At 43.9% G+C, this 22,252-nt stretch overlaps 1 protein-coding gene across 1 annotated transcript in view; it reads right to left on the bottom strand.

Moving 5' to 3' along the window:
• The window catches only part of LOC139419448 (acidic amino acid decarboxylase GADL1-like), a 32,065-nt gene extending 12,294 nt beyond the window's left edge, over positions 1-19,771 (bottom strand). Inside the window, exons 1-11 of the mRNA XM_071169400.1 lie at positions 19,423-19,771; positions 15,763-15,947; positions 13,396-13,522; positions 10,861-10,951; positions 10,506-10,615; positions 9,667-9,782; positions 8,413-8,492; positions 4,880-4,934; positions 2,458-2,574; positions 2,118-2,182; positions 550-631 (exon numbers count right to left, since the gene is read on the bottom strand). Of these exons, the coding sequence (XP_071025501.1) occupies positions 550-631; positions 2,118-2,182; positions 2,458-2,574; positions 4,880-4,934; positions 8,413-8,492; positions 9,667-9,782; positions 10,506-10,615; positions 10,861-10,951; positions 13,396-13,522; positions 15,763-15,947; positions 19,423-19,453 (1,059 nt within the window). The 5' untranslated portion in view covers positions 19,454-19,771. The remainder of the gene's footprint in view (positions 1-549; positions 632-2,117; positions 2,183-2,457; positions 2,575-4,879; positions 4,935-8,412; positions 8,493-9,666; positions 9,783-10,505; positions 10,616-10,860; positions 10,952-13,395; positions 13,523-15,762; positions 15,948-19,422) is intronic.
• Positions 19,772-22,252: the final 2,481 nt, after the last annotated feature.

Here is a 22,252-nt window from a genome sequence, read left to right as displayed (position 1 = left end):
GAGTCTCTGGAGAACATTAATTAATACAGAAAATTAATAGACAAGAACAGCTCAAGGACAGAACTACAATAAGACAAATTGTAAAAGGCACACGTAGCCTACATATCAATACCAATACATACACACATCTAGGTCAGAGGAGGAGGAGGAGGAGAGTGAGGAAAAGAATGAGGCAGAGGATGAAGATAATGAGGAAGAGAAGGATGAAATGGAGGAAGAGGAGGAAGAGAATGAAGAGGAGGAAGATGAGGAGGAAGAGGATGAGGAAGATAATGAGGAGGAAGTGGAGGAAGACAATGAAGAGGAAGATAATGAGGAGGAAGAGGAGAAAGAGATTTTGCAACACTCGCAACAACAATCTGCTAAACATGTGTATGTGACCAATAAAATTCGATTTGAGTTGAGGAGGAAGAAGAGGAGGAAAATAATGAGAACAAGATTTCGCTACACTCGCAATAACATCTGCTAACCATGTGTAAGGGAAGGGGGGAAGAGGAAGAAGGGGGGAAGAGGAAGATGATGAGGAAGAGGAAGCAGTGTTTATCGTACCGTTTTGTCCCGAACCATGAATGCACAGCACTGTAGACCAGCCATCAGCATCTTGTGAGGATTCCATGCTACTGAGTTGGCTCTAAGAGGGAAACAAAGCAACAGAAAGGGTTTTAAAACCACCTGTTATTATGAACAGTTTATCTCTGTTGTCTTACTTCCTCCTCCAGATATACCTGTTGTCTTACTACCACCTCCAGATAAACCTGTTGTCTTACTACCTCCTCCAGATAAACCTGTTGTCTTACTACCACCTCCAGATAAACCTGTTGTCTTACTACCTCCTCCAGATAAACCTGTTGTCTTACTACCTCCTCCAGATATACCTGTTGTCTTACTACCGCCTCCAGATAAACCTGTTGTCTTACTACCGCGTCCAGATATACCTGTTGTCTTACTACCACCTCCAGATAAACCTGTTGTCTTACTACCTCCTCCAGATAAACCTGTTGTCTTACTACCACCTCCAGATAAACCTGTTGTCTTACTACCGCCTCCAGATAAACCTGTTGTCTTACTTCCTCCTCCAGATAAACCTGTTGTCTTACTTCCTCCTCCAGATAAACCTGTTGTCTTACTTCCTCCTCCAGATAAACCTGTTGTCTTACTTCCTCCTCCAGATATACCTGTTGTCTTACTACCACCTCCAGATAAACCTGTTGTCTTACTACCACCTCCAGATATACCTGTTGTCTTACTACCGCCTCCAGATAAACCTGTTGTCTTACTACCGCCTCCAGATAAACCTGTTGTCTTACTACCGCCTCCAGATAAACCTGTTGTCTTACTACCACCTCCAGATATACCTGTTGTCTTACTACCGCCTCCAGATAAACCTGTTGTCTTACTACCGCCTCCAGATATACCTGTTGTCTTACTACCACCTCCAGATATACCTGTTGTCTTACTTCCTCCTCCAGATAAACCTGTTGTCTTACTTCCTCCTCCAGATAAATCTGTTGTCTTACTTCCTCCTCCAGATATACCTGTTGTCTTACTACCACCTCCAGATAAACCTGTTGTCTTACTACCGCCTCCAGATAAACCTGTTGTCTTACTACCGCCTCCAGATAAACCTGTTGTCTTACTACCGCCTCCAGATAAACCTGTTGTCTTACTACCACTTCCAGATATACCTGTTGTCTTACTACCACCTCCAGATAAACCTGTTGTCTTACTACCGCCTCCAGATATACCTGTTGTCTTACTACCTCCTCCAGATATACCTGTTGTCTTACTACCACCTCCAGATAAACCTGTTGTCTTACTACCGCCTCCAGATATACCTGTTGTCTTACTACCACCTCCAGATAAACCTGTTGTCTTACTACCACCTCCAGATAAACCTGTTGTCTTACTACCACCTCCAGATAAACCTGTTGTCTTACTACCACCTCCAGATAAACCTGTTGTCTTACTACCACCTCCAGATAAACCTGTTGTCTTACTACCACCTCCAGATAAACCTGTTGTCTTACTACCACCTCCAGATATACCTGTTGTCTTACTACCTCCTCCAGATATACCTGTTGTCTTACTACCACCTCCAGATAAACCTGTTGTCTTACCTGTGAATGCCCTGCAGCAGGTATCTGTGTTTCTTAGACATCAGGGCTCCTCCTCCCCAACATGCCTACAGGAAGGACAGACAAGAGACAAAGAAGAGACAGAGAACAGACAGAGAAGAGAGAGAACAGACAGAGAAGAGAGAGAACAGACAGAGAAGAGAGAGAACAGACAGAGAAGAGAGAAAACAGACGGAGAACAGACAGAGAACAGACAGAGAAGAGGGTGATTGATTGAATGATTAAAGGAACAAACAAACTACTGAACAATACCCAAACGGATTGATGGATCGATAAATCGATAAATGAATGAAAGAATGATCTTTAATTAAGATCCACTTACATCTACATGCATCCATAGATTGTGTCGTTCACAGATGTCAGCTATCTCCTCCAGCGGGTCGAAGGCCCCTAGAACGGTGGTCCCTGCTGTGGCGTTCACCATGAAGGGCAACGCTCCCTGTCAACAACAACAACAACAGCAATGTCATCCCACTGGGAACACACACTGGTTGAATCAACGTTGTTTCCACGTCATCTCAATGAAATTACATTAAACCAACGTGGAACAGATGGTGAATTGATGTCTGTGCCCAATGGGAACGTTACTACAACATCCTGGTCATTAATACTATATACCAACAGACAACAATATAATGTTACTCCAACATCCTGGTCATTAATAACCATCAGAGGACAACAATATAATGTTACTCCATCATCCTGGTCATTAATACTATATACCATCAGAGGACAACAATATAATGTTACTCCATCATCCTGGTCATTAATACTGCATACAATCAGAGGACAACAATATAATGTTACTCCATCATCCTGGTCATTAATACTACATACCATCAGAGGACAACAATATAATGTTACTCCATCATCCTGGTCATTAATACTACATACCATCAGAGGACAACAATATAATGTTACTCCATCATCCTGGTCATTAATACTATATACCATCAGACAACAATATAATGTTACTCCATCATCCTGGTCATTAATACTACATACAATCAGAGGACAACAATATAATGTTACTCCATCATCCTGGTCATTAATACTACATACCATCAGAGGACAACAATATAATGTTACTCCATCATCCTGGTCATTAATACTATATACCATCAGACAACAATATAATGTTACTCCATCATCCTGGTCATTAATACTACATACCATCAGAGGACAACAATATAATGTTACTCCATCATCCTGGTCATTAATACTATATACCATCAGAGGACAATATAATGTTACTCCATCATCCTGGTCATTAATACTATATACCATCAGAGGACAACAATATAATGTTACTCCATCATCCTAGTCATTAATACTATATACCATCAGAGGACAACAATATAATGTTACTCCATCATCCTGGTCATTAATAACCATCAGAGGACAACAATATAATGTTACTCCATCATCCTGGTCATTAATACTATATACCAGCAGAGGACAATATAATGTTACTCCATCATCCTGGTCATTAATACTATATACCATCAGAGGACAACAATATAATGTTACTCCAACATCCTGGTCATTAATAACCATCAGAGGACAACAATATAATGTTACTCCATCATCCTGGTCATTAATACTATATACCATCAGAGGACAATATAATGTTACTCCATCATCCTGGTCATTAATACTACATACCATCAGAGGACAACAATATAATGTTACTCCATCATCCTGGTCATTAATACTATATACCATCAGAGGACAATATAATGTTACTCCATCATCCTGGTCATTAATACTATATACCATCAGAGGACAACAATATAATGTTACTCCATCATCCTAGTCATTAATACTATATACCATCAGAGGACAACAATATAATGTTACTCCATCATCCTGGTCATTAATAACCATCAGAGGACAACAATATAATGTTACTCCATCATCCTGGTCATTAATACTATATACCAGCAGAGGACAATATAATGTTACTCCATCATCCTGGTCATTAATACTATATACCATCAGAGGACAACAATATAATGTTACTCCAACATCCTGGTCATTAATAACCATCAGAGGACAACAATATAATGTTACTCCATCATCCTGGTCATTAATACTATATACCATCAGAGGACAATATAATGTTACTCCATCATCCTGGTCATTAATACTATATACCATCAGAGGACAACAATATAATGTTACTCCATCATCCTGGTCATTAATACTATATACCATCAGAGGACAACAATATAATGTTACTCCAACATCCTGGTCATTAATACTATATACCATCAGAGGACAACAATATAATGTTACTCCAACATCCTGGTCATTAATAACCATCAGAGGACAACAATATAATGTTACTCCATCATCCTGGTCATTACAGGATAACAGTACAGTAGTAGATTACAGTATAATCAACAGCAGTTCCCTAACCCTCACCATGGGTATAATCAACAGCAGTTCCCTAACCCTCACCATGGGTATAATCAACAGCAGTTCCCTAACCCTCACCATGGGTATAATCAACAGCAGTTCCCTAACCCTCACCATGGGTATAATCAACAGCAGTTCCCTAACCCTCACCATGGGTATAATCAACAGCAGTTCCCTAACCCTCACCATGGGTATAATCAACAGCAGTTCCCTAACCCTCACCATGGGTATAATCAACAGCAGTTCCCAGTTCCCGACTGTGTTACATAACATATCTGACACCAAACAACCTTGCTGACTCCATTCATAGTTCTCATTCTCACCTCATCTTTGGCTCTCTGTACTTGCTTCTCAAACTCCGCAGGAATCATCTTCCCTCTGAGAAACAAAGACACATAAAGAAAGATTAACACGGATTAGTGAAACCCAGGTGTCATCGTGACGCAGCTCAGTCATAGATTAACACGGATTAGTGAAACCCAGGTGTCATAGTGACGCAGGTCAGTCATAGATTAACAAGGATTAGTGAAACCCAGGTGTCATCGTGACGCAGGTCAGTCATAGATTAACAAGGATTAGTGAAACCCAGGTGTCATAGTGACGCAGGTCAGTCATAGATTAACACGGATTAGTAACCCAGGTGTCATAGTGACGCAGGTCAGTCATAGATTAACAAGGATTAGTAACCCAGGTGTCATAGTGACGCAGGTCAGTCATAGATTAACACGGATTAGTAACCCAGGTGTCATAGTGACGCAGGTCAGTCATAGATTAACAAGGATTAGTAACCCAGGTGTCATAGTGACGCAGGTCAATCATAGATTAACACGGATTAGTAACCCAGGTGTCATAGTGACGCAGGTCAGTCATAGATTAACAAGGATTAGTAACCCAGGTGTCATAGTGACGCAGGTCAATCATAGATTAACACGGATTAGTAACCCAGGTGTCATAGTGACGCAGGTCAATCATAGATTAACACGGATTAGTAACCCAGGTGTCATAGTGACGCAGGTCAGTCATAGATTAACACGGAGTAGTGAAACCCAGGTGTCATAGTGACGCAGGTCAGTCATAGATTAACACGGATTAGTGAAACCCAGGTGTCATAGTGACGCAGGTCAGTCATAGATTAACAAGGATTTGTGAAACCCAGGTGTCATAGTGACGCAGGTCAGTCATAGATTAACAAGGATTAGTGAAACCCAGGTGTCATAGTGACGCAGGTCAGTCATAGATTAACACGGATTAGTAACCCAGGTGTCATAGTGACGCAGGTCAGTCATAGATTAACAAGGATTAGTAACCCAGGTGTCATAGTGACGCAGGTCAGTCATAGATTAACACGGATTAGTAACCCAGGTGTCATAGTGACGCAGGTCAGTCATAGATTAACAAGGATTAGTAACCCAGGTGTCATAGTGACGCAGGTCAATCATAGATTAACACGGATTAGTAACCCAGGTGTCATAGTGACGCAGGTCAATCATAGATTAACACGGATTAGTAACCCAGGTGTCATAGTGACGCAGGTCAGTCATAGATTAACACGGATTTGTGAAACCCAGGTGTCATAGTGACGCGGGTCAATCATAGATTAACACGGATTAGTGAAACCCAGGTGTCATAGTGACGCAGGTCAATCATAGATTAACACGGATTAGTAACCCAGGTGTCATAGTAACGCAGGTCAGTCATAGATTAACACGGATTAGTAACCCAGGTGTCATAGTGACGCAGGTCAGACATTGTGGACAGTGACAACAGAAGCGTGTGGTGTGGTCAGTGGAAATATCTGTGTAACTGTAGCAGTAACCAGCAGTAACCAGCAGTAACTAGCAGTAACCAGCAGTAACTGTAGCAGTAACTAGCAGTAACCAGCAGGAACCAGCAGTAACCAGCAGTAACCAGCAGTAACTAGCAGTAACCAGCAGGAACCAGCAGGAACTGTTGCAGTAACTAGCAGTAACCAGCAGTAACCAGCAGTAACTGTAGCAGTAACCAGCAGTAACTGTAGCAGTAACCAGCAGTAACTAGCAGTAACCAGAAGGAACCAACAGTAACTGTAGCAGTAACTAGCAGTAACCAGCAGTAACCAGCAGTAACAGTAGCAGTAACCAGCAGTAACTAGCAGTAACCAGCAGTAGCCGTGTAACTGTAGCAGTAACCAGCAGTAACCAGCAGTAACTGTAGCAGTAACCAGCAGTAACTGTAGCAGTAACCAGCAGTAACTAGCAGTAACCAGAATGAACCAACAGTAACTGTAGCAGTAACTAGCAGTAACCAGCAGTAACCAGCAGTAACTGTAGCAGTAACTAGCAGTAACCAGCAGTAACCAGCAGTAACTGTAGCAGTAATTAGCAGTAACCAGCAGTAACTAGCAGTAAGCAGCAGTAACCGTGTAACTGTAGCAGTAACCAGCAGTAACCAGCAGTAACCGTGTAACTGTAGCAGGAACCAGCAGTAACCAGCAGTAACCAGCAGGAACCAGCAGTAACCATGTAACTGTAGCAGTAACCAGCAGTAACCAGTAGTAACCAGCAGGAACCAGCAGTAACCATGTAACTGTAGCAGTAACCAGCAGTAACCAGCAGTAACCGTGTAACTGTAGCAGTAATCAGCAGTAAGCAGCAGTAACCAGCAGTAACCAGCAGTAAGCAGCAGTAACCAGCAGTAACCATGTAACTGTAGCAGTAACCAGCAGTGACCAGCAGTAACCAGCAGTACGCAGCAGTAACCAGCAGTAACCAGCAGTAACCAGCAGTAAGCAGCAGTAACCAGCAGTAACCAGCAGTAAGCAGCAGTAACCAGCAGTAAGCAGCAGTAAGCAGCAGTAACCAGCAGTAACCATGTAACTGTAGCAGTAACCAGCAGTAACCAGCAGTAAGCAGCAGTAAGCAGCAGTAACCAGCAGTAACCAGCAGTAACCGTGTAACTGTAGCAGTAATCAGCAGTAAGCAGCAGTAACCAGCAGTAACCAGCAGTAAGCAGCAGTAACCAGCAGTAACCATGTAACTGTAGCAGTAACCAGCAGTGACCAGCAGTAACCAGCAGTAACCAGCAGTAAGCAGCAGTAACCAGCAGTAAGCAGCAGTAAGCAGCAGTAACCAGCAGTAACCAGCAGTAACCAGCAGTAACCAGCAGTAAGCAGCAGTAAGCAGCAGTAACCAGCAGTAACCATGTAACTGTAGCAGTAACCAGCAGTAACCAGCAGTAAGCAGCAGTAAGCAGCAGTAACCAGCAGTAAGCAGCAGTAACCAGCAGTAACCAGCAGTAACCAGCAGTAAGCAGCAGTAAGCAGCAGTAAGCAGCAGTAACCAGCAGTAACCATGTAACTGTAGCAGTAACCAGCAGTAAGCAGCAGTAACCAGCAGTAAGCAGCAGTAAGCAGCAGTGACCAGCAGTAACCAGCAGTAACCAGCAGTGACCAGCAGTAACCAGCAGTAACCAGCAGTAACCAGCAGTAAGCAGCAGTAAGCAGCAGTAACCAGCAGTAACCATGTAACTGTAGCAGTAACCAGCAGTAAGCAGCAGTAACCAGCAGTAAGCAGCAGTAAGCAGCAGTGACCAGCAGTAACCAGCAGTAACCAGCAGTGACCGGCAGTAACCAGCAGTAACCAGCAGTAAGCAGCAGTAACCAGCAGTAACCAGCAGTAAGCAGCAGTAACCAGCAGTAACCAGCAGTAACCAGCAGTAACCAGCAGTAACCATGTAACTGTAGCAGTAACCAGCAGTAACCAGGAGTAAGCAGCAGTAAGCAGCAGTAACCAGCAGTAAGCAGCAGTAACCAGCAGTAACCAGCAGTAAGCAGCAGTAACCAGCAGTAACCAGCAGTAACCAGCAGTAGGCAGCTTACCTCTTATCTGATGGGATCACATAAACATTGTTGGTGCCAATTCCCAGGAAAGCCGCTGCTTTGGCAACCGAGTAATGACACTGAAAAGAACAATGAGAGAAACATGTCACTGAGGGAGAACTGGTTAATCAACCAAATGACTAGTCTGGGCAGGATCCACAATAAGGTGCTATATTAATGACCAGTCTGGGCAGGATCCACAATAAGGTGCTATATTAATGACCAGTCTGGGCAGGATCCATAATAAGGTGCTATATTAACGACCAGTCTAGACAGGATCCACAATAAGGTGCTATATTAATGACCAGTCTAGACAGGATCCACAATAAGGTGCTATATTAATGAACAGTCTAGACAGGATCCACAATAAGGTGCTATATTAATGACCAGTCTAGACAGGATCCACAATAAGGTGCTATATTAATGACCAGTCTAGACAGGATCCACAATAAGGTGCTATATTAATGACCAGTCTAGACAGGATCCACAATAAGGTGCTATATTAATGAGCAGTCTAGACAGGATCCACAATAAGGTGCTATATTAATGAGCAGTCTAGACAGGATCCACAATAAGGTGCTATATTAATGACAGGATCCACAATAAGGTGCTATATTAATGACCAGTCTGGACAGGATCCACAATAAGGTGCTATATTAATGACCAGTCTAGACAGGATCCACAATAAGGTGCTATATTAATGCCCAGTCTAGACAGGACCCACAATAAGGTGCTATATTAATGACCAGTCTAGACAGGATCCACAATAAGGTGCTATATTAATGACCAGTCTGGGCAGGATCCATAATAAGGTGCTATATTAACGACCAGTCTAGACAGGATCCACAATAAGGTGCTATATTAATGAATAGTCTAGACAGGATCCACAATAAGGTGCTATATTAATGAGCAGTCTAGACAGGATCCACAATAAGGTGCTATATTAATGACCAGTCTAGACAGGATCCACAATAAGGTGCTATACAGACAGGGATTATAAAACCACTTAGTCAATATCTTTAAGGGCAACAGCTGGAACTGAGAAACTCCCTGATAGTTGTGTGCTTGTTGTGATATGTTATCATAAATAGCAGAGAAACTCCCTGATAGTTGTGTGTTTGTGTGTGTGTGTGTGGTGTTAAAACAATAACAGGTGTTGGCCTACCCTGGGTGTGTTTGTTTGTGTGTGTGTGTGTGTGTGTGTGTGTGTGTGTGTGTGTGTGTGTGTGTGTGTGTGTGTGCGTGTGTGTTTACCTCCTGAGATGTAAACATGACCAGTCTAGGCAAGGCAGACAGGCCCAGCACCTTCACATCAGGACAGTGGTGGTACCTGGCCACGTTCACAGCATACATGTTGGACACAGAGCCACCTGGAGAACACAGAGACAATCTCTCAATCACAGGAAGAAGAAGAAGATGAAGAAAATGATGAAGAAGATGATGAAGGATAAAGAAGAAGATGAAGAAGATGAAGATGAAGAAGGATAAAGATGAAAATGAAGAAGATGATGATGAAGATGAAGAAGAATAAAGAAGAAGAGGAAGATGATGAAGAAGATGATGAAGATGATGAAGGATAAAGAAGAAGATGAAGATGAAGAAGGATAAAGATGAAAATGAAGAAGATGATGATGAAGATGAAGAAGGATAAAGAAGAAGATGAAGAAGATGAAGATGAAGGATAAAGAAGAAGATGAAGATGAAGAAGATGAAGGATAAAGAAGAAGATAAAGAAGAAGATGAAGATGAAGAAGATGAAGGATAAAGAAGAAGATGAAGAAGAAGATGAAGAAGAAGAAGATGAAGGATAAAGAAGAAGATAAAGATGAAGAAATTTAAGGATAAAGAAGAAGATGAAGAAGAAGATGAAGAAGAAGAAGATGAAGGATAAAGAAGAAGATGAAGATGAAGAAGATGAAGGATAAAGAAGAAGATGAAGAAGAAGATGAAGGATAAAGAAGAAGATGAAGAAGAAGATGATGATGAAGACAATGATGAAGAAGAAGATGAAGAAAATGAAGAAGAAGAAGAAGATGAAGAAAATGAAGATGAAGATGAAGAATAAGATGTGTCAGTCTGTGTGGTTTCCACACCTGGGCTGAAGATGCCATCCCCTCCCTCCTGCCATCCAATGATCTCAATCATCTTCTGCAGAACCGCCTCCTCTGTCAGCAGGAACACTGGAGCCACCTCGTACGTGTACCTGCCAAGACAAACAACATGTCCAGTCAATGACTCACCTGCTCTCACCTGAGCTACAATACTATCCAATCAATCATCAAGAACGAGCTACAGACACTTCTGAGATGAATAGCAGAATAGTTGTCATTGATATCATTTCAGTGATCGTAAAATCCCACATCCCTTGTCAGGCACAGTTATACAGTGAGTATGGGTACATGTTGACAGACACTCGGATCATATGAGATGGTAAGATGTAATACTCACAGACTGGGGTTGATAGCTTCTGTGATGAATCGGCCCACTAGTGAATAAGGGTCCATGCCTGCATAGAGCTGGTTGAAGAAGAGAGGATGTCCTGCACATACAAACAGACAAGGTTTGATTCAATCACAACTAAGTTTCCAGGTTTTCCAGAAATCCTGGTCGGAAAAATCCCGGGATCAGGATAGAATAAGCAAGAAAATCCAGATACTAACTTTAACCCTTCCCTAATGTTAGCTAACTTTAACCCTTCCCTAATGTTAGCTAACTTTAACCCTTCCCTAATGTTAGCTAACTTTAACCCTTCCCTAATGTTAGCTAACTTTAACCCTACCCTAATGTTAGCTAACTTTAACCTTACCCTAATGTTAGCTAACTTTAACCTTACCCTAATGTTAGCTAACTTTAACCCTACCCTAATGTTAGCTAACTTTAACCTTACCCTAATGTTAGCTAACTTTAACCTTACCCTAATGTTAGCTAACTTTAACCCTTCCCTAATGTTAGCTAACTTTAACCCTTCCCTAATGTTAGCTAACTTTAACCCTTCCTTAATATTAGCTAACTTTAACCTTACCCTAATGTTAGCTAACTTTAACTCTAACCTAATGTTAGCTAACTTTAACCTTACCCTAATGTTAGCTAACTTTAACCTTACCCTAATGTTAGCTGACTTTAACCCTAACCTAATGTTAGCTAACTTTAACCCTACCCTAATGTTAGCTAACTTTAACCTTACCCTAATGTTAGCTAACTTTAACCCTAACCTAATGTTAGCTAACTTTAACCCTTCCCTAATGTTAGCTAACTTTAACCCTTCCCTAATGGTAGCTGACTTTAACCCTTCCCTAATGGTAGCTAACTTTAACCCTTCCCTAATGGTAGCTGACTTTAACCCTTCCCTAATGGTAGCTAACTTTAACCCTAACCTAATGTTAGCTAACTTTAACCCTAACCTAACGGTAGCTGACTTTAACCCTAACCTAATGTTAGCTAACTTTAAACCTAACCTAATGGTAGCTAACTTTAACGCTTCCCTAATGTTAGCTAACTTTAACCCTAACCTAATGTTAGCTAACTTTAACCCTACCCTAATGGTAGCTAACTTTAACCCTACCCTAATGGTAGCTAACTTTAACCCTACCCTAATGTTAGCTAACTTTAACCTTACCCTAATGGTAGCTGACTTTAACCCTAACCTAATGTTAGCTAACTTTAACCCTTCCCTACTGTTAGCTAACTTTAACCTTGCCCTAATGGTAGCTGACTTTAACCCTACCCTAATGTTAGCTAACTTTAACCCTTCCCTAATGTTAGCTAACTTTAACCCTAACCTAATGGTAGCTAACTTTAACCCTTCCCTAATGGTAGCTGACTTTAACCCTTCCCTAATGGTAGCTAACTTTAACCCTTCCCTAATGGTAGCTAACTTTAACCCTTCCCAAATGGTAGCTAACTTTAACCCTTCCCTAATCTTAGCGAACTTTAACCCTTCCCTAATGTTAGCTAACTTTAACCCTAACCTAATGGTAGTTGACTTTAACCCTTCCCTAATGGTAGCTGACTTTAACCCTACCCTAATGTTAGCTAACTTTAACCCTACCCTAATGGTAGCTGACTTTAACCCTTCCCTAATGGTAGCTGACTTTAACCCTAACCTAATGGTAGATGACTTTAACCATAACCTAATGGTAGATGACTTTAACCCTTCCCTAATGGTAGCTGCCTTTAACCCTAACCTAATGGTAGCTAACTAGGGGGGGGGTTAGAGTTTGAAGGTCAGTTGGTTGATAGACCTGGTTGACAGGGGTTTTACATTTGGGGTCTGGCTGGCCCGGGCTAGGTGGGGGTCAAGGGATCTCAGATGTCAGGGGCTGGGAGGTTTAAGGGGCCGGGAGTGTTAAGGGCCTAGGACGGTTAAGAGGCTTGGAGGGGTATTAAGGATGGGCTACTGTCGCTATCTTGATGATTAACAGCCTGGTTTGGATAGGATAGCGCTGGGGGAAGGGTGGGAGCTACTTTCGCTAGCTTGATGATTTACACCCTGGGTTGGATAGGATAGCGCTGGGTGGAAGGGTGGGAGCTACTATCGCTATAGCCTGTATTATCCAGTAGCTAGCCTGAGTGCCGTGAGGGTGGCTAACTAGAGTCTGGCTAGTTAATTATGTAACAGTAGCTGACTGGGGGGGGTTAGAGGGAGAATTTGAAGGTTAGTTGGTTAACAGACCTGGTTGACACAGGTTTTAAATGTGGGGTTTGGCTGGGGGTTTTCAAGGTTAGGGATTGGCTGCATGGGGTTTAGGATTGAGCTGTTTCCTACCAGTCTTGACACTATCGTATGGCGAAGGAGATACTCTGGGCTGGAGAGTTAGAAGGTTAGGGTTTAGGACCGGTTTGGGATGAAGTTCATTGGTGTCTTTTAAAGAGTCCGGGTTTTGAAAGTCGGGGTTTGGATGCGGGCGGGGGAGGGGGTTGGGTCAGGGTTTGGCTGAGGTCTGGGGGGTTAGATTTTAAATCAGGGTTGAGCTGGGTCCTTACCGGTCTTGACACTGTATCGGATGGCATCCCGACAGCGCTGCAGTATCTGGGGATGTGCCTCGCCTTCTTCCCTCAACTCTAGGTCTAATAGGTCCTTCAGCTGCTCCGGAGAGCGCCACTCGCACACCTGTTACATGGGAGAGAAGGAAATAGACTTTGGCGGTTGCTCAAAATGCATACTACCGTGCTCCGAGCACGCAAATTAGAGCACGGGAGGGTGGGAGTATGAGTCCATATCAAAGTTGGCAAAAACAGAGCACGGAGGGCACTTCTCGAATGCATACTCCGTTTGTACATATTTCTGAAGCGTACATCGACGTACATCGCAACGGAAAGTAGGCACAGAAATATGACGCAACCGGGTTAAAAATGATGCAACATTTCTTGAAATCAAGGGCGGACATTAACTGAGCTGAAGTCAAAGAAAGTACACTCCGACTTCGGAATGAAATGTTGCCTCTTCACATCTCATATGTCGGCTGACTACAATATTTATTTTTATTTTATCTAGATACGTTAATAAATACATGCTGTGTTAATTTTTGCTGTGTTTACCTGGCTACAATACCCACTGTAGTGTGTGTAAATCGCAAGCCCATAGTAAGTCCATAGGGCTAACTGTCTTGCTACTACTGTTAGCTAGCCACAGAGAATTGTTAGCTAGCTAGCCACCCACAAAGACTTGACATCTGAAACGTTTTGCTTTGTGTATATCCTGTTTGGTCTCTATTGTTGCCATTGTCCTGGTTGGAAGCAGGGTCAGTGAATGGGGAGGTGCAGCGTGAGGTAATACAGTAGGGGAGGTGCAGCGTGAGGTAATACAGTAGGGGAGGTGCAGCGTGAGGTAATACAGTAGGGGAGGTGCAGCGTGAGGTAATACAGTAGGGGGAGGAGCAGCGTGAGGTAATACAGTAGGGGGAGGAGCAGCGTGAGGTAATACAGTAGGGGAGGTGCAGCGTGAGGTAATACAGTAGGGGAGGTGCAGCGTGAGGTAATACAGTAGGGGAGGTGCAGCGTGAGGTAATACAGTAGGGGGAGGAGCAGCGTGAGGTAATACAGTAGGGGAGGTGCAGCGTGAGGTAATACAGTAGGGGGACGTGCAGCGTGAGGTAATACAGTAGGGGGAGGAGCAGTGTGAGGTAATACAGTAGGGGAGGTGCAGCGTGAGGTAATACAGTAGGGGAGGTGCAGCGTGAGGTAATACAGTAGGGGAGGTGCAGCACTCAGAGTGTGAGTGAGAGCGCGGTAGGTAGTATGCATATTGATAAACACCCTTCAAGCTATATAGTGAAAATGGTGCCATTTCAGACTGTTCCCTCCACTAGATGTTTGTTTACCTCATCCTTGACGTCAGACAAACTACCTGGGGCCTATTCACCATTCATAAAGAACATGTACTGTATATCAATCAAATCAAATCAAATTTTACAGTAACTATTACAGTGAAAACATACCATGCTATTGTTTGAGGAGATTGCACAGTTAGGAACTTGAAAATGTATATATTGACCAATTAGGCACATTTGGGAAGACTTGATATAACATTTTGAACAGAAATGCAATGGTTCAATGGATCAGTCTAAAACTTTGCACATACACTGCTGTCATCTAGTGAACAAAATATGAATTGCTCCTAGAGTCCTAAGTCAGATAATGGCCTTTCTCTTGCAATTCAAAGATGATGGGGGGGAAAAATATATATTTAAAAAAAGTATTTCTATTATCTTTTACCAAATCTAATGTGTTATATTATCCTACATTAATTTCACATTTCCACAAACCTCAAAGTGTTTCCTTTCAAATGGTACCAAGAACATGCATATCCTTGCTTCAAGGCCTGAGCTACAGGCAGTTAGATTTGTCATTTTAGGAGAACATTTTTTAAAAAAGGGTCAGATCCTTTAACCAACAATGCAGCTTTAAGAAAAATAAGAGTTAAGAAAATATTTACGTAGTAAACTAAAGTAAAAAAAAAAAATTAAAAAATAAAGTAACACAATAAAATAAGAATAGCGAGGCTAAGTACAGATGGTACGGTACTGAGCCAATGTGCGGGGATACAGGTTAGTCGAGGTGAATGAGATCATATGTACATGTAGGTAGGGGTAAAGTGATTATGGATCGATAATAAACAGCGAGTAGCAGTCAATGTAAAAAAAATAAATAAAGGGGGGGGGGGGGGGGGTCAATGGAAATAGTCCGGGGAGCCATTTACCTGATACATTCTTATACAGGTCCATGTCCTATTGTTTGAAAAATAAACTGCAGCATTCTGGTATACTTCACAACAGATCTCATTATCCTTTATGCATCCTGGGACTGGAAAGTGCAAAGTGTGAGAGAAAAAATTGTAAAAGAGATGTTTACCTTCTCCTTGACGTCAGTAGCCTTCCAGACGGCCTCCTCCATGATGATGGGCATGGCGTCTCTGAGGAAGCTCTCTGCTTCCCTGATGTCCAGCGTGGGGCCGTTCAGAGTCACCCCGTCCACAAGCACTGGGGGCCGCTTCCCCTTGGGCTCCGCGGGGCTCGCTGAGGCCTTACTAGAGGTATCTGGGGGTAGGAGATAACAGACAGTAATGTCAATACTAGAGGTATCTGGGGTTGGAGATAACAGACAGTAATGTCAATACTATAGGTCTCTGGGGGTAGGAGATAACAGACAGTAATGTCAATACTAGAGGTATCTGGGGGTAGGAGATAACAGACAGTAATGTCAGTACTAGAGGTAAGATGGAGATAACAGGTCAGTTCACGGTTCTGGTGGTCTCTCTTGCTGGGGTCTTACTAGGGTTCTCTGGGGGTCTCTCCTGCTGGGGTCTTACTAGGGTTCTCTGGGGGTCTCTCTTGCTGGGGTCATACTAGGGTTCTCTGGGGGTCTCTCTTGCTGGGGTCTTACTAGGGTTCTCTGGGGGTCTCTCTTGCTGGGGTCTTACTAGGGTTCTCTGGGGGTCTCTCCTGTTGGGGTCTTACTAGGGTTCTCTGGGGGTCTCTCCTGTTGGGGTCTTACTAGGGTTCTCTGGGGTCTCTCTTGCTGGGGTCTTACTAGGGTTCTCTGGGGGTCTCTCCTGTTGGGGTCTTACTAGGGTTCTCTGGGAGTCTCTCCTGTTGGGGTCTTACTAGGGGTCTCTGGTGGGCTCTCTTGCTGGGGTCTTACTAGGGTTCTCTGGGGGTCTCTCCTGTTGGGGTCTTACTAGGGTTCTCTGGTGGGCTCTCTTGCTGGGGTCTTACTAGGGGTCTCTGGTGGGCTCTCTTGCTGGGGTCTTACTAGGGGTCTCTGGTGGGCTCTCCTGCTGGGGTCTTACTAGGGGTCTCTGGTGGGCTCTCTTGCTGGGGTCTTACTAGGGGTCTCTGGTGGTCTCTCTTGCTGGGGTCTTACTAGGTGTCTCTGGTGGTCTCTCCTGCTGGGGTCTTACTAGGGGTCTCTGGTGGTCTCTCTTGCTGGGTTCTTACTAGGGATCTCTCTTGCTGGGGTCTTACTAGGGGTCTCTGGTGGGCTCTCTTGCTGGGGTCTTACTAGGGGTCTCTGGTGGTCTCTCCTGCTGGGGTCTTACTAGGGGTCTCTGGTGGGCTCTCTTGCTGGGGTCTTACTAGGGTTCTCTGGTGGGCTCTCTTGCTGGGGTCTTACTAGGGGTCTCTGGTGGGCTCTCTTGCTGGGGTCTTACTAGGGGTCTCTGGTGGGCTCTCCTGCTGGGGTCTTACTAGGGGTCTCTGGTGGGCTCTCTTGCAGGGGTCTTACTAGGGGTCTCTGGTGGTCTCTCTTGCTGGGGTCTTACTAGGGGTCTCTGGTGGGCTCTCTTGCTGGGGTCTTACTAGGGGTCTCTCCTGCTGGGGTCTTACTAGGGGTCTCTGGGGGTCTCTGTTGCTGGGGTCTTACTAGGGGTCTCTGGGGGTCTCTCTTGCTGGGGTCTTACTAGGTGTCTCTCCTGCCGGGGTCTTACTAGGGGTCTCTGGGGGTCTCTCTTGCTGGGGTCTTACTAGGGTTCTCTGGGGGTCTCTTGCTGGGGTCTTACTAGGGTTCTCTGGGGGTCTCTCCTGTTAAGGGCCTTACTAGGGTTGTCTGGGGGTCTCTCCTGCTGGGGTCTTACTAAGGGTCTCTGGTGGTCTCTCCTGCTTGGGTCTTACTAGGGGTCTCTGGGGGTCTCTCCTGCTGGGGTCTTACTAGAGTTCTCTGGGGGTCTCTCCTGCTGGGGTCTTACTAGGGGTCTCTCCTGCTGGGGTCTTACTAGGGGTCTCCTGCTGGGGTCTTACTAGGGGTCTCTAGTGGTTCAACAGTTCATATTTATTTATTTATTTATTTTATTTAACCTTTATTTAACAGAGAGTGGTGTCAATACTTTGTCAGCACAACAGCACTTCTTGGACGACACACTTGAACAGGTACATCCAGTCCAATCACAGCCAGACTACAGCTGACTAGGGGTCTCTGGGTCAGATAAACACTGCTACTGTAGATGGCCCTCTAGTACAGCTGACTAGGGGTCTCTGGGTCAGATAAACACTGCTACTGTAGATGGCCCTCTAATACAGCTGACTAGGGTTTTCTGGGTCAGAGAAACACTGCTACTGTAGATGGCCCTCTAATACAGCTGACTAGGGGTCTCTGGGTCAGAGAAACACTGCTACTGTAGATGGCCTCTAATACAGCTGACTAGGGGTCTCTGGGTCAGAGAAACACTGCTACTGTGGATGACCCTCTAGTACAGCTGACTAGGGGTCTCTGGGTCAGATAAACACTGCTACTGTAGATGGCCCTCTAATACAGCTGACTAGGGGTCTCTGGGTCAGATAAACACTGCTACTGTAGATGGCCCTCTAGTACAGCTGACTAGGGGTCTCTGGGTCAGATAAACACTGCTACTGTAGATGGCCCTCTAGTACAGCTGACTAGGGGTCTCTGGGTCAGAGAACCACTGCTACTGTAGATGGCCCTCTAATACAGCTGACTAGGGGTCTCTGGGTCAGAGAAACACTGCTACTGTAGATGGCCCTCTAATACAGCTTTAACACTGCTACTGTAGATATATCCCAAAAGGCATCCTATTCTCGTGCACTACTTTTGAGCACGGGCCCTGGTCATAAGTACACTACGTAGGGACTATGGAGGCCATTTAGGACGCAAAGCCTGTAACTCGAGCCTTATTTCAGCTGTGATGCATTCTGTAAGCTCACCCTTATTTATTGACGTCTCCGGTTGGCTAAGGGTGTTACAAGAATGTGCCCCGCTCATTCCTGACCGACCACTGACTGGTGCTGCAACTCAAATGGCCCTGGTCTAAAGTAGTGCACTATATGGTGAATACAGTGCCAATCAGGCCACACACGGACGATAATGACAGACATGATATAACTGTCATCCACGTTATACTCTTTGTAGCCTATAGCCTAGCATACGCCGTCCCATAACCTGCAACACGGAACGCTGCATGCATGAAACACGCTGCTACTGCACTGCTGGCGCACCTTGCAGCGCCTGGCCACAGTTGGTTCACGCTACCGCAGAAGGATAGACAGTCTTACTGTGCGTTCTGTCACAGACCGGCTCTTTCTTTCTTTCTTTCCCCGACATAACAAGTTAGGCTACTGATAAAAAAAAATAACGTTTTTTTTTTAAAACAATTAAGTGTTAATTGTATCTACTTATTTCGCAAAGGTGTATTCTATTCAATACCTCCGCAGAGAGACACCTTGCCAGGGCGACTTTCCCCACTGCCCATCTTCGGGAGAACTGTGCGCGGAGCAGCGAGTGAACAGGTAACGCCTGACCCGATCAGATAGAGGGCGCTGGGTGACATTATAGAACACTGACGTAAGTCCATTCTAAAGGCATTGTGACAACTTCTATTCTCCAGGCAAAACGCACTAAAATGTGCCCGTATTTTTATTTTGAGAGAACAGTAAACATTTCAATTCAGGATATAGCTAATGATAATCAATATATATATTTGCAAATAACATGAAACGCTCCTGCATTTGCCTAACAAACATGTAATAACGAAGGAATAAGAGAAATAGCAGTCCAACATACCGTTCATATGTCTTTCATTCGTCGGCGCCATTGTTCATTTATGGTTGAATTGATTGGTCTCAAACAGCTCTGTTCTTCCAGCTAAAATATTTTAAATAATGTTTGGAGATAAACTAGAATGTCTCCTTTATAGACCAAGAATGTCTTTAACATGGTGACGTCGCGCCCCGTGGGCAAGGTTAGGCCATCCTTGTTCCTGGCGGGTTGCCTGGGCGTCATGGAAGAACACTGGCTGATTACAGTAAAGAGTCTAGAAGAATCAAGTTGACCAATTATTTTCTCTCTGCACTGTTGCCGCAAGGCCACGGTTTCACTGCGTCAGTGCGTTTTTGTTTGTGTCGTTTTGAAATGGAGAGCGGAGCAAGTGGAGAGCTCTGATGACTGGGGAGGGAGGGAGGGAGGATACGTGTTCTCTTCTTGACATTCATACCTATATGTTACACTTTAGAAGAGTTGAAACATTTATGCTATTTTATTAGGGCAATATATTTCCTATGTGGAATATTTCCAATTTAGAATTAGAGAATTCTGTATTTTTTCCCCAAAGACATAAACGTAGAGAAGTGACTCATCATCTTGCATATCGCAAGTGTTGGCATCTGTTGGTGGCTTGTATTTCTCCAATGAGTAAGACGTTTGACATCAACTTTCTAGGTATCATCGCGTATTTTGTAGGTCGGCCTGCCATTAGTAATATCCGTTTGCTGTTTTTTTGTTGTTGTAATACAAACAAAATCCGTGACTGGATACAGTTAGCTATGATGTAATAATAATAATAATAGGTATTATTATATTTAATTTGTAGAGCGCATTTCCCACGCTCATTGCGCATCTTGTAGACATCAATAAAGGTCGTGGCATTTAACCCCCCGAGCTAAGTAAGCTGATACTAGATCTGTTCAGAAGTGCAACTAGTAGTACAGTGTCATGCTAAGAATCAGATCTAGGGGGACCTCTAGTGGCTGATAAAAAAAAAAAGGTACTACAGACTCATTGAAAATGGCTTCCTGTTTATCTTTATGATTGTAACCAGGGGCAGTCTGGGATCAGAAATGCACCTGGGCATTTCTAAAACCCTGGCCCATTGTGTTTCTTCCAGGGCCCCCAGTATTAGCCAGACAACATTTTGAGCAACGATTGGTGTAGGCATTTCAAAACGACACAAACAAAAACGCTCTGACGCAGTGAAACCGTGGCCTCGCGGCAACAGTGCAGAGAGACAATAATAACAAATAATTGGTCAACTTGATTCTTCTAGACTCTTTACTGTAATCAGCCAGTGTTCTTCCATGACGCCCAGGCAACCCGCCAGGAACAAGGATGGCCTAACCTTGCCCACGGGGAGCGACGTCACCATGTTGAAGACATTCTTGGTCTATAAAGGAGACGATCTAGTTTATCTCCAAACATTGTAGATTTTTGGAAGAATAGAGCTGTTTGAGACCAATCAATTAAACCATAAATCTCAACGTACATCAACAACACAGCTCAGGCACTAGGAAGCTCTCTCATCCATTTATATGCAGATGATACAGTCTTATACTCTGCTGGCCCTTCCACAGGGATGTTGTGTTAAATGCTCTACGACAAAGCTGTCTTAGTGTCCAACAAGCTTTCTCTACCCTTAACCTTGTTCTGAACACCTCCAAAACAAAGGTCATGTGGTTTGGTAAGAAGAATGCCCCTCTCCCCACAGGTGTGATTACTACCTCTGAGGGTTTAGAGCTGGAGGTAGTCACCTCATGCAAGTACTTGGCTAGACGGTACACTGTCCTTCTCTCAGCACATATCAAAGCTGCAGACTAAAGTTAAATCTTGGTTTCCTCTGTCGTAATCGCTCCTCTTTCACTCCAGCTGCCTAACTAACCCTGATTCAGATGACCATCCTACCCATGCTAGATTACGGAGACGTAATTTATAGATCGGCAGGTAAGGGTGCTCTCGAGCGGCTAGATGTTCTTTACCATTCGGCCATCAGATTTGCCACCAATGCTCCTTATAGGACACATCACTGCACTCTATACTCCTCTGTAAACTGGTCATCTCTGTGTATACCCGTCACAAGACCCACTGGTTGATGCTTATTTATAAAACCCTCTTAGGCCTCACTCCCCCTATCTGAGATATCTACTGCAGCCCTCATCCTCCACATACAACACCTGTTCTGCCAGTCACATTCTGTTAAAGGTCCCCAAAGCACACACATTCCTGGGTTGCTCCTCTTTTCAGTTCGCTGCAGCTAGCGACTGGAACGAGCTGCAACAAACACTCAAACTGGACAGTTTTATCTCCATCTCTTCATTCAAAGACTCAATCATGGACACTCTTACTGACAGTTGTGGCTGCTTTGCGTGATGTATTGTTGTCTCTACCTTCTTGCCCTTTGTGCTGTTGTCTGTGTCCAATAATGTTTGTACCCTGTTTTGTGTTGCTACCATGTTGTGCTGCTACCATGTTGTTGTTATGTTGTGCTGCTACCATGTTGTGTTGCTACCATGTTGTTGTTATGTTGTGCTGCTACCATGTTGTGTTGCTACCATGTTGTTGTTATGTTGTGCTGCTACCATGTGGTGTTGATACCATGTTGTTGTTGTTATGTTGTGCTGCTACCATGTTGTGTTGCTGCCATACTGTGTTGTTGTCTTAGGTCTCTCTTTATGTAGTGTTGTGTTGTCTTTAGGTCTCTCTTTATGTAGTGTTGTGTTGTCTTTAGGTCTCTCTTTATGTAGTGTTGTGTTGTCTCTCTTTATGTAGTGTTGTGTTGTCTCTCTTTATGTAGTGTTGTGTTGTCTCTCTTTATGTAGTGTTGTGTTGTCTCTCTTTATGTAGT

Source organism: Oncorhynchus clarkii, chromosome 2 (assembly GCF_045791955.1).
Source record: "Oncorhynchus clarkii lewisi isolate Uvic-CL-2024 chromosome 2, UVic_Ocla_1.0, whole genome shotgun sequence".
Classification (NCBI taxonomy): Eukaryota; Metazoa; Chordata; class Actinopteri; order Salmoniformes; family Salmonidae; genus Oncorhynchus; species Oncorhynchus clarkii.
Note: the sequence above shows the minus strand (reverse complement) of the source record. Positions and strands in the feature narration are given on the sequence as shown.